Consider the following 16,150-nt stretch of genomic DNA (forward strand, 5'->3'; position numbering starts at 1 on the left):
ACTTTAAACAGACCCTGTAATAATGCCCCTGCCACAGGCACTGACTGTAGATTTGCCACTCTTTCAGCCTAGATGTCTGGGCCCAACCAGTCACCTATTAAGCATACTCTTTTCTGCAAGGAGCACCTATTCCTTCCCCGGGAGCAGCTGGGCTGAGCTGCCTGTGTGAGTGCTGTCACCTCTGGTTTGTGCCGCCGGTTCCAGGGCTAGACCCAAGGACCTGAGGACACGAGGACTTTGGCTGGTGCAAACACAGTCAGTACCTCACGCTTGCCCCTGGTGTCTCAAGACTATTCACGGAGGAAGCCGCGAATGTTCTCCTGGAGTGCACCTAACTGTTTGCGTGGCCTTCGGTGGGTGGCCCCTCTCATTCACCATTCCTGTAAGAGTGTTGCTGTCACCCGGGCTCCTTCCCCTCCTGCCCTCCAGGTCACTGTGTTGTCAGACAACCAGTGGGCTGAAGATGCATTGTCTTCAGAGAGAGCGACTTTGAAATCAAGTAGAACTGCGGAGACTCGTGTGTGGTGGACAGCTGTGTTTTCCGACAGATCAGGGAGAAAAGGGGCCTCGGCGCCCAGGTGACTGGCTGGTAGTCAGCCTTACAGAGTGTGGAGCTGGAGTCCGAGCAGAGAAGACGTCCCCGCATCCGTGGCTTTGTTCGGGGCCAGAGCCTGGTGGCCATCCCCAGTGGCTCCCACCCTCTTGTGGCATCAGTACCATGGGAGGACTTGTCCCCACCAGATCACTGGCCCTCCTTAGCAGTTCCGATTTGATTGACCTGGGGGGAAATCTGATGGTTTACATTTATAAGATGCTCATGGGTGCTGCTGGGACCTAGTTTGAGAGTCGCTGATGGAGACGATTGAGAGGGAGTTACCTACCCTGGCCAGGGAATCTCCCACCTCCCTGGGCAAGATCTAAACCCCCAAGCTGCTAGTCCCAAGTCTCTCTTACATTCTAGAGGCTGCAGGACTCCAGAGGCCCAGGTGGAGTCCAAGGGCCCTGGCTTGTCCGGAGGTCAAAGGCCACGAGCCTCCTGGTTTGTGCAGAGCTGGCCAGGCCTCTCCCCGCACCTCCATGCAGGCAGAGTGAGGGTGTGAGCAGTGGCAGGGGGCAGTTGGGCCATAGGAAAATGATGATGTTGACATCGTTGGTACCTCACTGTGGCCTCCTGATCTGCTGTACAGGTGGAAGGTGGGGAGTGACCAGGTGGCGGGGCGCAGACTCTAGTTGGCCCCAGGCAGGTCCTGCTGGCTGAGAGGACTTTGTCCTTGAGCTTGAGCAAAGAAAGGAAGGACCCAAGCATGATAGTGTGAAGGTTTGATGGAAGAAATTATAATCTCCTCCAACCCCACCTCCTTCCAGGACTTCTTTTTCCCCCTCACGTATGGGGGAAAAAATTTTTTTTTCCGGAAGCATATGCTATTTTGCCCAGGATTGTATTCCCTTTTAGCTGTGTCATCACTTCATAATTAAACCAAGTTTTCACATGATGTTTGTTCCTAAACCTACAAAGTCTCACTTCCTAGATGTTAAAGAGTGATTTCCCCTCCAGTGCTGCAGCCTTGCTGCAGTGTTTACACGCAGGTCTCCCACAATTTCCCTCTTTGGTGGGGAGTGCCCTCTCCAGACACAAGAGACCCCAGGGTGGCTTGGGGGTCGGGGGAACCCCCTCAGAGCTAACTCAGGGGCCTGAGTGAGGCAGAGCCCCTCACTTTTATTTCCCAGCTCTCAGTGGACAGCTCAGCCCCACCCCCACTGGAAGGTCAGGAGGAGGGCTACTGGCAGGGATGTCATTGTTCAGAGGTGGGCCTTACTTTGCCGTTGTGTCCTTGCTGGGGGCAACTGAGGTGACTCCGACTCCAAGGGACCCAGTGCAGCAGGACTCGGTGCCTGTCGCCCTGACAGGAGGCCCCGAAGGGCTTCTCTCCCAGGGAACTGCTGCTGCCGTGCTCAAAGGTTAGGACCGCTACCAGTGAGCAGCCAGGCACTGCACCAGTGTGCCACTGGGCTCTTTGTACTTGCTGCCCAACATGTTAACATCTCTGAAAGTCAATATATATAAATTCAGTATTGTAGCATCTGGCTGTGTGTCCTACTAACATTTCCCCCAATTTTGAGTGTGTTGTATAGTATTGGTATCTCTTACAAATCATAGTGTTTTCAACCCAGTGAGATGGAGTAGTAAAAAATAAGCTCAAACATTGTTTTCCCCTGAGAGAAACGCTGACACACACTGAGACCAATAGAGGCAGTGTCAGCCAGCTGTGCCCTTCTCCAGCCTCACCCCGCCCCTACAGAATGGTGTTTGCTGAGAGAGGAGACCTGAAAACGTCCCTTGGACCACAGCTGCCTGCTGGCCCCCACCCTGCCCCTGCCCTGCGCCCCTTGTGTCCAGCACACTGAGCCGGACAAGGACTAACAGTGCACGCACAAAGAATGGGGGAGTTGTTGCCAACTATGCCAGCACCCAGCGTCCCGTTTTATTGTAGCACAGTGGTTGCTCCTTATTTGGCTGCTAGGTCAGCAGTTCAAAACTACCAGATACTCCACAGGAGAGAGAGAGAGAGAGAGAGAGAGAGAGAAGGCTTTCCACTCCTGTAAAGAGTTACAGTCTCGGAAGCCCATGGGCAGCGTTGCCCTGTCCTACGAATCATAGTTGACTACATGGCAGTGATTGATCGATTGACTGACTGATTGATTTCACATATGTTAAAGGGTGGGGAGATGTATCTTAAAGTCAATAAACATAAGGCCCTCTTAGTCAATTATAGAGCCTTAACTTCTATCATGCCTGGTTCCGGTGGTATAGTGGCTACGGGCTGGGCTGTGATCTGTGTGGTCGGCAGTTCTAAACCACCAGCAGCTCCTCAGAAGAACGATTGTGCTTTCTTCTCCCATAAACAGTTACAGTTTCTGAAACCTACACGGGTGGCTATGAGTCAGCATTGACTTGATGGCAGTGAGTTTGGCTTTTGGTTTTAGCCTCTGTCATGCGTGGGGAAATGTTAACAGGACGTTCCTCTAGACTATGTGGTGATTTCCCACCTGAGTGCCCTCGGGCCTGTCTTGTCCCCTCACTTTCTCCAGTCCAGATCCCAGGGATGTAGGAGCCTGGAATCTAGTCCTGGCTCAGTGCTGGCCAGCTCAATGCCCTCAGAGGGCTCGCCAGCCCTCCTGAGCCTCCTTTGCTTCATCAGTCAAATGGAACCAAACTCTGTCTTCCTCTAGTGTCCTTTGGGTTGTTTTGAACCTTAAATAAGACAGTGCATGCCTGCAGACCTTATAAACCAGCGCTCCAGCCTGCAGACCAAATCCAACCTGCTTTTGTGACAGAAGAACTCACTCTTTACCTCTTGTCTGTGACTGTTTTCCCACCACAAGGCAGAGTTGAGCAGTCAGAACAGAAATCATATGGCCTGCAAACCTAAAATATTTGCTTCTGGTCCTTTTCAGTCAAAATAAGCCAACTCTTGCTGTAGGTGACTGTGTGATTGTTGGTAAGGGAGTCCAAACCCCAACTTCTTAGGGAGTCTCTAGGAAGTGTATTCCGGGACTCCAGGCTTCCAGGATTAGGACCTTTGGAGCCAGAAATCTCTGTTTCTTCCAACTGCTTTGATAGAGAGTTTGGGCAGTTATGTCATCACCGCAGGTAACGCTGCTGAGAGCAATTGCTGAGAGGACAGTGTGAGATGGTGAGGAGGGGCGGCATCCCAGCAGGATGCAGCAGGATTCATGCTCTCTCAGCGGGCAGTGCTTGCTAACTTCTCTATACCCTGTGGCCCTGGGCAGAGACCGACCGGGTGTGGGGAGAGGGCCTCGAAGCCTCACCTGCCACAGGTTCACTGAGCTTGCCCTTCTTACAGCCATGTCAAAATCTGCCATGAAGATCTCCTCGGACCTACTCTCCAACCCCCTCTGTGAGCAAGATCAGGAGTTCTTGAACATGGTGACCGCCCTGGACACTGCCATGAAGCGGGTGGATGCTTTCAACCAGGAAAAGGTGGCTGGGCTGTTGGTCTCTGCTGACCAATAGCAATCCTTCCTCTCCTCTCCTGACTTCTCCGGGGCCCTGGTGCCAGAGTGGTTACCCACTGGGCGGCTAACCCCAAGGTCAGCAGTCCAAAACCACCAGTTGCTCTTTGGGAAAAAGAGGAGGCCTTCTCCTATAAAGAGTTACAGTCTTGGAAGCCCATGGGGGCAGTTCTACCCTGCCTTAGAGGGTGGCTGTGAGTCAGCGTCTACTCGATGGCAGTCAGTTTTCTCGCAACTTCTGCCTGGGGGGCTTCCTTGCGTGGAGGCTCTGTCTGCCCTCGGGCTTGTTTGGCCCTCTCCGAGGCCTTTGTGCTGCCAGCCCAAGTTGAATCCTTTCCTGGCTGGTGCTCCCATGACCCCCATGACCCGAACACCGCTCACAAGGAGAGCACGGCAGTGCTCACAGCAGCTCTGCTCACTCCAACCCACTCCCTCGAGTGGGTCTTCGCTGCCCATCCTGCCCTCCTTCCACCACTGCCTCTTGACACTGCAGAGTTGGGCTGCCCAGCTTCTGCCCATCCTGCTCACATCACCTTCCTGCCCAGGACGCTCGGGGGAGCCTCCCTCCCTGGTTCTGATTGGGCTCTTCTCTCAACAGGTAAACCAGATCCAAAAGACAGTGATCGAGCCCTTGAAAAAGTGAGTAAGAGTCTGGGTCCAGGGGTCTCAGTGAACTAGGCAGGGAAACCAGGAATGTGGAGGGAGGCGGATCCACTTGGCCCTTGGGCATTGGTTGCTCGCAGGCTGACTTCCGATTCTAAGGGGGATGGTGGGAAACAGTGGGGGCATTCCAGCTCCATGATCCATGGCCTAGGGCGGGTGCTGCTGGCAGCCCAGCATACCTGAGAGTGCCCGGGTGTGCTTAAGTATCAGCCTGGGAGCTTGCGATCCTCCCGCAGCGGTCAGTGTGCCCCTGATCCCTTTGTCCTGCCTGAGAAGCAGTGGAACCAGAGCTTGCTGAATTCAGCTAGCAGAGATCTTGGCCAGCCCTCAGCGGAGATGAGCTAGGCCTTTCATCTCACTCCGACGCCCGCCACCGGATTGGGAGAGCAGCTGCCTGCAGCACTCAGCTTTTGAAATGTGGGGGTGGCCGCACACAGGGAGGGTGCAGCAGCCTGGTCCTGCCTGGGATGGCCCCATCATTCATGGCCTGTCAGGGTCAGACCTCCTTCTGTCAGGCCAGGCTCTGGGCAGCGATCACACAGGCCTCTTCCTCGAGTCCCCTGAGGGGGGACAGCAGCAGCCTGGCCTTGAAGGTCCCAAATCACTTCATCTCCTTCCCTGGCCTCGCCCAAGCAGCTCTGACCTAGAAGGACTCCTGCCCCGTCTAGCAGCTGCACTTTATTACCTCTTCTGTGGTGGTCCCTGGCAGTGGCCTCACCAGGGCCCTGGGTAATGAGGCTCTGCTTCATTATCATTAGGCCTGGATCAGGGCCCAGAGGTAGATGAAGAGAGTCGTTTTTGATCCTCCAGCCCATGGTGTTTGGAGGTGGTTGAGCTCTTGAGTCTGTGTGCAGGTCCAAGGGGTGGGGTTAGGACAAAGCCCTCCTAACCTCTTAAAGCTGTTCTTTCTAAGCAAGGAGAGACTGGGGGCTACAGGCTGGCCAGGGCGTGCAAACCTGCAGAGGGAAAAGGGCAGGCTTTCTCTGTGCTCCCCTTTCCTTTTCTCTTCCCACCTCCCCAGAGTGGTGATTCACAGCCCCCTCCTCCTCGGCCTTGTTGGGCCCCTGCCTCCAGAATCTGATAGAGCCTGCTGTTGAGGAGGCCAGAGGGTGCAGGTGGATCAGGAAGGTTTGGGACTAGGTGAGTCTAGGTGGGACTAGGTGAGTCCCCCCGCCCCCCACCGAAAAGCTGCTTCATAGATGGTGAGAAGGAGGGACTCGGGTGGCCGGAGGACAGCATACAGGCCCCTGTGAGAGTCTTCTGATCGAAGGGGCTGTGGGACCCAGGGCCCGGACCCTCTTGGGCCCGCTGGACTGTTGGCAGAGCTCAGCAGGGGATACCAGCTCAGCAATCTGGGGCTGACTGCTGTCTTGATTTCACAACCAGCGAGGGGCCTTGAAATCTGATCCCTGGCTTCTGGAGCTAGAGCCACATGCAGAAGTCCCTTGCTTCCCACCACCGAGGCAGCCCACCACCTGCCAGGAAGGTGGGTGCGCAGCCTAGGGAGTGGGCCGTCTCCCCGAGCAGATCCGCTGACCTCTGCATGAGCCCTTCAAACAGGCCTGCCTGTCTCGGACCTGCCATCTCCCCCAACCACAGAGGGATCTGAACTGCCTGCTGCCTCCTCCCCACCTCCCTGCTCTTGCCAGGAGAGAGGCTCCCAGGGACCCCAGCACCGGAAACCGGAAACTGCAGCTTTCCTGTCCTCTGATGAAGATCATCGCCACATGGCCACTCAGCCACCCCCAAGCCTCTCCCCCAGGGGGCTCGGCCTCTAATCCCCCTGTCTCTGGGCCTGGGCTCACATGGTCGGATGGGGATGCTTTCAATTTCCCTTTCCTGGTGGGTGGAAGATCCCGGCTGTGTGGGCACAGATTGAGGAATGGCAGGCATTCCCCACCAGGCCGGCTGCTCCCAGCCCACCTCCCAGCCGGCCGCTCTTCCCACCACCCCCAACCCCCCCTCCCCGCCTTTCCCTCTTCCCCCCACGCTTTACCCTGGGGAGGCAGCTTGATCTCGAACTTTAGGACAGGCAAGAAATGGGCAGTGGTGATTGGCAGATCCTCAGCCAATGGGGCTGGTGTGGGCCTCATCCCTTGTCCCTTTGAGGAATCCAAGATGCATGTAGTGTGACTTCAGGAGCTGATGGCTGAGGGGGGAAGCCAGCCAGGCTCCTATGTGTAGTGTCCACCCCCCCACCCCACCAAAGCCCAGGGCTGGACCCTGCCCCGACCCCTATAACTTGCCTGTGACCTCAGCAAGACCACGCCGTTCCTCCAGGTCGGCTTTCTCGTCTTCAGGGATGGAGCTCTCCAGATACTACAGTGGACACTTTGGAGCAGGGGCACGGGGGCTGAGGGCCTGACCAGGGGCTAAGCCTCCACTGGGAGGGGACACTGAGCACAGAGGGCCTGCCTCAGCCTGTGTCTCTGTGGCAGACAAATAGAAGTGGTCAGACTAGACAGAAGTCAGCAGGTACCTCGGGAGAGGCCCTGGCACCGGGTGCCAGCCTCTGCTCATCTTCACCCTCCCTGCTGGCAACCAAACCCCTGATCTGAGGGTGGTGGAGGATTCGTCAAGTCTGAGCCGGGGGAGCAAAGTGTTTCCTGCTGTCAGACGGGCTCCTTGCACAGCATCATGGTTATTTCCACTGCTTGCTGCCCCATGGAGCTGGAAAGGCTGCCTGGGAGCTTATGAGCAGACAGTGGGGACTGGAAGCCAGGGATCACAGAGCCCTGGTCCCCCCAATCTCATCAGCCAAGCCCCTCACAGCCCTGCCCTGGTGCACCTCCCTCGACTGTGAGAGCACCAGGAAGGCACTGCTTCCTGGTGGGGGCAGGTACACAAAGCGGCCCGCCCGGGAGCATTGCTCGGTACCGCACCTCCCATGAGCCAGCCTAGCCAGGTGAGCCTGCTCCAGGCATCGTGGACTGAGGCATGCTCTTGTGGGAGGCGGACATGCGCACAGTGAAGAAGCTGCTCTTTCAGAGGGTCGGAGCGCCCACCACACCAAGTCTTGGCAGCAGACGCTGAAGAGTGGGGAGCCCTGACATGTCAGACACTCTCGCCCAGTCCATCACCCGAGGCCACTCAGACCATGTGGAAATCTGTAACCCTTCCCCCGCTGAACCCGCCCCTGGACAGAAACACCAGTTAACTAGTTAGGGAAAGGGGTTATTAGGATCAGCTAAGGTGCACGTACGTGCTCCTGGGGTCAGAGGACATCATCTCCAGGCTGCTTGACCTCAGGCCTGATGGTAATTCCACTTACACCTCAGAGCAGGCATCCTCAAACGACAGCCCGCCGAGGACATTTATCTGGCCTGCCGGGTGTTTTTGCCCCGTTTGTTTTTTTACTTCAAAATAAGATATGTGCAGTGTGCATAGGAATTTGTTCATAGTTTTTAAAAAAACTATAGTCTGGCCCGCCAATGGATTTGACGGACAGTGAACTGGCCCCCTGTTTAAAAAGTTTGAGGACCCCTGCCTTAGAGCATCTCACAGGCAGCATTTTATCTCATGAGGCTCTCTTTCCTGAGGAGGGAAGTTCGAGGTGGTGAGGTTGCACGTGGCAAGGGAGAGAAGACTTTTCCTGCTACTTCCTGCCAGTTGTCATTCTTGTCCCAGCTCTGCCTGCATGCACCTGGCGCCTCCCAGTAACCAGCACAGTAGAAAGGAGTAGCGGGAGCCCAGGTACTGGGGCTACCCAAGCAGCAGGCTGCTTCTAGCAAGAGCCGGATGGGTGCTGGTAGCCCTCATCCTTGGAGAGGAAGGGGAGACAGCTGTGGTAGCTTCTCAGGCCCAGCTGCACCTGCTCCCTTGCACCACATGCCTGCTCAGCTGCCAGTCACACCCCACCCAGGAAGGGGGAGGAGCTCCCCTAGCAACTGCGACTCCATCACAGCAACTGCCTAAGGCAAAAAGCAGGGAGGCCAGCTCTTCCAGTGGCATCACTCCCTCCGACTCAGTCCAGGTGACCTTTTGTCCTTGAGTGTCTGCTTCCCACATCCAGTTTGTACGGCACTGACTGGCCTGCATCTTCCAGCTGGGCAAATCTGTCAATTATTGGCCCAGTTGCTCTGTGTAGGTAGGACCTGTGACTTAAGACTTTGGAGACGTTTGGGTGGTCTCACCCACTTCTCTTTCGGGGATTTCCAGTGAAGCACTGGGCTCAGTGCGGATGCTCACAGAGTGAGAGGAACTGATCTAGTGCCTTTCTCAGGGAGGGGCCCTGGGTTATGTCAAAAACCACTCCAAGTAGATATAACTTAGTTTTAAATGTAGTTTAATGCTTGGGTCAAGTTTATATTCTCTCTCGGCGGGTGGGGGGGCAAGGAATATCCATTACACGTACCTTTGATTTGTGGAGGCTTTAAAAAACCAAATCCACAATCATGTTCCTTTGAAAGACAAATATGGGCAGACATTTCTGTGGTGGAATTGGAACTCCCTGATGATGACCCATGAGCTGATGGACCAGATGTGGGTTACAAGCCACGGTCAGCAACCCGTTTATGCCCCAGTGAGGAGAACCCAGGCCTCAACAGCTCCCCCTGCCCCTTGCCATGCATCTTAGCAGGGTTGCTCAGAAACCATCCAGGAGGAACTGAGTCTTCCCCTGGTCTTTGGGGTGACCCCTGAGGCCACAGTTCCCTCGGTTGAAAATGACCAGATCTAGGGTCGTGGTCTCCAACTGGCACCCAGCTTGCACATGAGTCCCATCCTGAAGGCTGCTGAACCTTGGGCCGAGGCCCTCCGCTGCTCTGAGCGCTCCTTGCACCTCCAGCCTCTCTCCGGGGAGCTGCCCGTCTTCTCAGAGCCACTTCTACACCACAAAGCCTGCCTGCACGTTTTCTGCCTTTTCACCAGGGCTCTGGGCACCCAAACTGCCCTGCCAGGTGCCCATCTCAAGATACCACTGCCCTGCAGGGTTAAAGATGACGCAGGTCACACGGAGTGTGCCCAGGGAGGCCAAAAAGGTTGAAACATCTGTTGTTCCCAGAAGAGTTCCCCTTTGTGGTCTTTTAGTTGCTGTAGGGTGCGAGAAAGCTCATGACTTGTGTCCTGAGAAATGGGGTTTGATGGGGTGGCTGTCCTGATATCTGGGTGAAGGAATGGTGAGCTGCCAACCTGTCCCCCCCAGGGTCTGGGCCTAGACCCAATCAGCCTGTGTCTGGCAGGTTCGGCAGTGTCTTCCCGAGCCTCAACATGGCAGTGAAACGGCGGGAACAGGCCTTGCAGGACTACCGGAGGCTGCAGGCCAAGGTGGAGAAGTATGAGGAGAAGGAGAAGACCGGGCCAGTGCTGGCCAAGCTCCACCAGGTACCCGGGGCATGGGGGGAGGGGGAAGGTGGGTAAGGGACAAGGCGTCATGGGAACCAGTTCCCTGGAATCCCTAGGACAAAGGCCCTGGATACCCTGATCCCCACCCTCCTCCTCCCTCACACACACACTGAGTGCCCAGTGGGGACCCTGAAGGCGCATCCAGACTTTCCCTCCCAGGCCCGGGAAGAGCTTCGGCCTGTACGGGATGACTTTGAGGCCAAAAACAGGCAGCTCCTGGATGAGATGCCAAGGTTCTACAGCAGCCGCCTCAGCTACTTCCAGCCCAGCTTTGAGTCCCTGATCCGAGCCCAGGTGAGACCGCGAGCCACCTTGCACTGTGCCCCTTGGGAGGTAGCGTTGTTGACCAGCTTATGCCAACCCCCTACACCACACACCCAAGGGCAGCTGTCTGGAAAAATGGTTCTTCCACTGTGCTGTACTCTGGATGCCCCTCAGCGAGGGGATTCATTTCCGTACTGGCCTTCTCGGGGGTCGCCTGGAGACTTGGAGGCTTGGCTTGTTTTTGTTGGGCTTTCTGATGGGGTCCCTCATTGCTCTGTGGTTCTTTTCTTATGGAAGAGTTCTTCCTTCTCTTGCTCAGCTACAGGAAGCAGCAGGAAGGATTTGGGCAGCACGCCAGCAGTTCCTGGTCTGTGCTCAGGGGAAGATCAATCGGGGACCTAGAGGCCTGTAGGCTGAAGGTAGCTGAGCACCCCCCATACACACACCCCTCCTTCATTTGACAAGAGAGCATGAAGTGTCTTGACTGCTGGCTCCTGACCCTGAGGAGAGGCAGCTCAGAGCCCTGGGCCATGGTGTGTCCCTCATGGGGTTGCAGACAGAGCAGTCAGCCTGCCTCTTCTCACAGCTCAGGCCCTGGGGCTCCAGGACCAGAGGGGTTGTAACGGTCTGTACCTCTGACTCCTCGCCTCCATTCTTTAAGCCTTTAGTGCGGGATGACTCCCCATTTTGAAAAGAGGAAAAGCAAGGGTGCCAAAGCCAAGAGATCTTTCCAGGTGCATGCGCCCAGCTTCAGCCTAGGCCCCAGCCATCTTCCCCCACCCATGCCGGTGGACCGGCCACCAGCTAATAACACTAGCACCTCATCACCTTTTCTGTTCTTGGGTTGGGTGTCTGGCGCCCCCCAGTGGACATGATCATTTCTTGAGATTCCAACCTGCCATCTTTGGAGATGGGTTTCAGGAGCCCTGAACCTGCAGCGGCCCCTGTCCTGGATACTGTGTGCATCTAGGAAATGACGTGTGTGGGGTCCTGGGAGTTGCTCCCTGACCACAGAGGAATGGTTAAACGAGGGAGATCGATGCGGTCCCTGCCTCCCACCTCACCCCCCTCCTCCTCCATCAGTATTGCTCACGGGAAGCACCAGAGGGCCCGAGCTTAGGCATGCCCAGGTTGGAGCAGTGGGGTAACAGGGATGCCCTGTAACCAAGCAGCGTGGGAGCTGAGGGCTGTTGACTGCCTCCTCAGCACCAGCCTCCTCCCCACCAGCTGCACTGCCATTAGTCACTGGAGAAGTGAGCATTCCCAGCAATCAGTGACTCACCAGTGCAGTGCGGCTCAAGGCGGGTGGCTGGGCGCTAGGCAAGGCCTGCCCCAGAGCCCCGTGCTATAGTAGGCTGTGGGAGTCTAGAGGCCCGGTAGGTCCATCGACCCTGCTGCCTGGGAGAGCCTCCCACCCCCCAAGTGGCTCCTCCTCCCTAAGACAGATTGCAACCTGAGGGGTCAAATCAGGATCATTTCAGCAGTGAAGCACATGCTATCGCTTGGTCCTGAGGAAAAGACAGGCAAGACTGCCATCTGCAAGGTTGTTGGTGGCCAACTGCCCAGCCCTTTGCACGCCCCAGCCGCCTTCCCTCTGCCAAACCTCCACACAAGGCAACCTGTGTGAACAAACAGAAAGAAGGCTGCAAAGCGCTCTCAGCATCACAGCTGTGGGAACACAAGCTGACTGCTTCCTCTGGGCAAAGGCCTCGGCCTCTCTCCAAGCCCGCTCCTCGGCTTCCTCAGCACCAGCATGAGTTGCTCCCTCTCCTCAGTCCTGGTGCTGGGTTGCACCATCTTTCCTCCACCGTCTACTGGTGCCCACATGCCTGGCTCTGGCTGCTTGGCCAGAAGCAGGAGCGGTCTGAGGATGGAGCGTCCTTGGGCAGGCCACGTCCCCTGTACACTTAGGACCCAGCCTGGCCCTGGAGTGGGCCAGTGCTGAGGGCTTAGTGCCGGGGCTTCACTCCTTCTTTGCCACCATGGAAAGTGGGGTGAGGGAAGATAGAGGGGACCTGGAGCCAGGCCTGTCAGGGCCAACAGCGAAGGGAAGGAACTCGCGGCTCTGTGCCTGTGGACATGAGCCTGCTTTCCCACCTCGCTGCTGAGCTGGTGGGGGTGGGGGCCGAGGTGCTTTGGGGGCTGGTATCTCCAGAAGCTAGCACCTGCCACCCTCCCTTGCCCCCTCCCCCCTACCCAGGTTGTGTACTACTCAGAAATGCACAAGATCTTCGGAGACCTGACCCAGCAGCTTGACCAGCCAGGCCACAGCGATGAGCAACGGGAACAGGAGAACGAGGCCAGACTGAGCGAACTCAGAGCCCTCTCCATTGTGGCTGATGACTGACTGCCAGGCTCCCTCCAAGGACCTTTGTAACTTCAGACTCTTCCCACATCAGCCTAGCCGAGGCCCCCTCCAGGGAAAAGGGTGGCAAGCAGCAAGCTGGGGATAGCTCTATCCCTGCCCAACCTCACCCACCCTTGGAAATGAGCGTGTCTTCCTTTGAGTCTGCCACCAGCCCCTGGGAGCCTCCGCACTGTGGCCTCCCCACTGATTGATAGGGAGCAGCCACAGACACAAGGCAGGCAGGGCAGAACACCCCAGGGGCTTTTTTATTCCCATAAGAACCGTCCAAAGTACAACCTCCAGGCCTGGGGGCATAGCCACCACCTTCAGACCTTCAGCTGAGGGTCTCAGCCCTGGGTGTGCAGCTACATCACATCTGCCTCCAAAGCACCCCTCCTGGAGAGCCACTGACACCACCACCTTCTTGCCTTTTTAAAGACTCATTCAGGAGGCCCATGACACTGCCCTGGGGAACAGATCATCTGTGGGTCCCCCAAGCCAAGGCAGAGGGAGGCCGCCTCCCCAAAGCCTGCCACCCCTCCCCCCCAAGCCATCTCTATCCCTTGGGTGTGGTGTAGAGAAGGGCCCTAGATAACTAAGATTCAATTCCGTAACTGTCAGAGACCACACTAAATGTCACCGATAAATCGCAGACCTCAAAACACAAACAAAAAAAGAGTGGGTTTGTCTCTCACCGAAATTTGCAATTTTATTTTTTTTTCAAATAAAGTTTCCAATAAAATGTCCATATGTTGTTAAAATTGAGGAAGGAAAAAAACAATTATTTTTTTCCTGGATGCTGCTGCCACCTGCTGAGCTATCAGGGCATCTATAACTCTGTTCCACCCACAACCCTGGCCTGGCCCAAAGGTGGCTCTCATTGCCTGCCCGCCCCACCCTGCCCGCTGCTGCTGCTTGGCAGCATGACGGAGGGAGGACAGGCAAACCCAGAGGAGGAAAGGGGGAAGAGCTATGGAGGACACTTGATTTGTTTTTGACTTTGGTTTATTTAAAAAACAAAAAGCCAAAAAAAAAAAAACCTTTATATATAAAGTCAAACTGAAACCACGGATTATGGAAAGAGGTGAGAATTACGGGTAACAGGGAGAAAGGCCAGGCCAGAGCCAATACCACATTCTGAACACGGGGAGAACCAGGGGCTAGGGGGAGGTGCCGGTTCCTTCCGGCAAGTCTGGGACGGCTGGGACACAGCGCCCTGCAGGCAGCAGAGCCCAGCACTGAGCCCTTAGCACAGCCAATCCAGAGGTGACCTCACCAGGCCTCCTCCCCAAGAACCTGCTCCTGCCGCCTAGCAGGGTCTGTCCATCCAGGTTACAGGGCTCTTCTTAACCCCAAGCCACATTCCCTGTTTCCTCAGTCTGTGGACATACTGGAAAAGCCTTTTCCGCCCCCACTGATTCTAAACAGGAAGAGGGCACAAGAAAGTCAGCATGAGACTCAAAGGTCCCAGGAGAAAGGCCAGGGGAGAGGGCGAAATGACATTCTAGGGTGTGAAAAGTGGTGGATTTAGTAGTAACTGGAACCGGGTGGGGTTCCTCACTGCTCGGTCCCACCCTGACGGCTTGGCCCCCTTAAAGAGGCTGAGCCCATGGGCCAACCTCCCTGCCTATGGCTCCTCTGTCCTGTCCAGCGGCTCTCTGCTACCAAAAGGGCTCTAACTCTCAGACTCCATCGCTGACCTCACAGGATGGCAGCTCCTGTGCGTGGCCCCTCAGTTGGTAGGTGCTGGCTCCTCTTTCTCTACCCAGCTGTCGGCCTGTAAGAGATGTAAAGAGAGAATGTTGACTCCCATGAAGGAACTCAGGCAACTCTAATCCCCTAAGAAGTCAGGCAATGGAGGGGGAGAGGATGCATGGTGCACACTGGCTGTAACTGCGGTGAGGAGGGGACTTCTGGAGCCCCGCCTCCGCAGCTCACCTTCTCCACCATCCGCTGCATCTCCAGCTGCAGAGGGGTCAGGCGCCGTCGGAAGTTCTGTAACAGCCGCTGGAATTGGTTCTTCTGTCGCTCAGCGGTCCGGGCTGTCTCCTCAGCCTCAGCCAGCCGTGTCCGCAAGTCCTGCATCTCCGCTGCCAGTGCCTTATTCGTCACTTCAGTGGCTGAGAACCGGGTATGGCTCTCCTCTAGGTGGGAGCGGAGGCAAACCAAAAAGCCTGGTACTCAGACCTGGGCTGGAGTCTACGGAGTGGGTGCTGTCTCCCATGAGTCTCCTCCCCCATGCCGAGTTGAGTCCTCAGGGCCCAGGCCACTCACCCAGCTTCAGCTCCAGGGTGTGAATCTTATTCTCCAGGTAGAGCCGCCCACTGTCCTGCTGCTCCGCTCGCTGCAGCAGGCTGCCCACGTTGATCAGGCTGCCATTGTGGGACACCAGGCCTTCGTGTTCTGCAGGGGCAGCACCTGGCTGTGGGCTTTTCCCGGGAGCAGGGAACAGATCCAGGTTCCCTAGAAGAAGCCAGGGCACAGATGAAGGAAGGGGATTCCAGAGGAAAGAACAGCCTGCCCCGCCCCGCCATCCCCCAGTGAAGGCCTCCCCCAGCGAAGGCCGCCAGGGAGCAGTACACACCAAAGAGCACCTCCTCGGGAAGTCCACCTTCCAAGCTCTCCTGGCGGCTGTACTGCAGGCTCCGGTACTGGCAGATGTTCTGGGTCACCACCCTGCTGACCAGCTGCTTAGCCTATAGCAAACATACACCCAAGATAGCCTATGGCCTGCGAGACGCTGGAACTAAAGTCTCCCTGGTTCATCCAGAGGCGCAAGGTGTCTATGCTCGATGGGGCCACTTCAGAGAGGAGGGACGTACCTGCTCTGCACTGAGCCGCAGCCCCAGGGTCAGGAGGATCCGCTCCAGGTCTCTCCGGTGCAAGTAGCCACACCAGTTGGCATCAAAGAACACAAAAGCAAGCAGACAGTCTAAGGGGAGCACAGCAGAGGGGTCCAGCTCCTTGGGCTGCCAAGGGAAACAAAGGTGTACAGGCCACTTACAGACTGTCCTCACAGGCTGCTGCCCAGGACGCAGGCTCCTCCGCTGAGCTGCTTAACTAACTTCACCACGCCTAAGCAGAAACCCCAGAGCTGTCACCATTGAGAGTGTGGTGTACCTAGGACAGGTACATCCTGACAGAGATACTGAAATGGTCTGAGCCCTATGAGGTGCTAATCCATAAGTCCAGAACTACATGTGCTGCCTCCACTATGCCAGAGGTCCCCCAGTGTACTCGCCCGGGTGGGGAGGGTGGGGGGCGGACGGGCATGGGCACCCATCAGAGGCCTTGCTAAGTTTCACTGTCAGGGAGGCCTGGGGAGGTAGAAAAGCTGTCTCACCATGTCCTGGAGCGCAGAGAATTCCATCTCCGACTGGTTTGAGGCAACAGACCGTACCTCCGAATCCTCCAGCTTTGTTCCTGCTGAGAAAAGCCCAAGATGAACATGGCCCCAGAGGCCACCTGTCCCAAAGTCCATCAACAGTGACAACAGGA

The 16,150-nt window shown here is 56.4% G+C and overlaps 2 protein-coding genes across 8 annotated transcripts in view; one reads left to right on the forward strand and one right to left on the reverse strand.

Annotated features, from left to right (window-relative positions):
- BIN3 (bridging integrator 3) overlaps positions 1 to 13,398 on the forward strand; it is a 60,810-nt gene extending 47,412 nt beyond the window's left edge. For both annotated transcript variants that reach the window (XM_004707597.2, XM_045286791.1), the window contains 5 exons: positions 3,867 to 4,003; positions 4,634 to 4,674; positions 9,879 to 10,020; positions 10,201 to 10,335; positions 12,506 to 13,398. In XM_004707597.2, the coding sequence (XP_004707654.2) occupies positions 3,867 to 4,003; positions 4,634 to 4,674; positions 9,879 to 10,020; positions 10,201 to 10,335; positions 12,506 to 12,652 (602 nt within the window). In that variant the 3' untranslated portion in view covers positions 12,653 to 13,398. The remainder of the gene's footprint in view (positions 1 to 3,866; positions 4,004 to 4,633; positions 4,675 to 9,878; positions 10,021 to 10,200; positions 10,336 to 12,505) is intronic.
- The window catches only part of CCAR2 (cell cycle and apoptosis regulator 2), a 13,319-nt gene continuing 10,504 nt past the window's right edge, over positions 13,336 to 16,150 (reverse strand). For 5 of the 6 annotated variants that reach the window (XM_045286790.1, XM_004707596.2, XM_045286787.1 and 2 more), the window contains 6 exons: positions 15,996 to 16,078; positions 15,475 to 15,621; positions 15,237 to 15,348; positions 14,927 to 15,115; positions 14,591 to 14,796; positions 13,336 to 14,429 (listed from right to left, as the gene is read on the reverse strand). In XM_045286790.1, the coding sequence (XP_045142725.1) occupies positions 14,385 to 14,429; positions 14,591 to 14,796; positions 14,927 to 15,115; positions 15,237 to 15,348; positions 15,475 to 15,621; positions 15,996 to 16,078 (782 nt within the window). In that variant the 3' untranslated portion in view covers positions 13,336 to 14,384. The remainder of the gene's footprint in view (positions 14,430 to 14,590; positions 14,797 to 14,926; positions 15,116 to 15,236; positions 15,349 to 15,474; positions 15,622 to 15,995; positions 16,079 to 16,150) is intronic. The other variant, XM_030884607.2, reaches the window with a different exon arrangement.

Source organism: Echinops telfairi, unplaced genomic scaffold (assembly GCF_000313985.2).
Source record: "Echinops telfairi isolate 266 unplaced genomic scaffold, ASM31398v2 ScPeMD7_9;HRSCAF=40, whole genome shotgun sequence".
Classification (NCBI taxonomy): domain Eukaryota; kingdom Metazoa; phylum Chordata; class Mammalia; order Afrosoricida; family Tenrecidae; genus Echinops; species Echinops telfairi.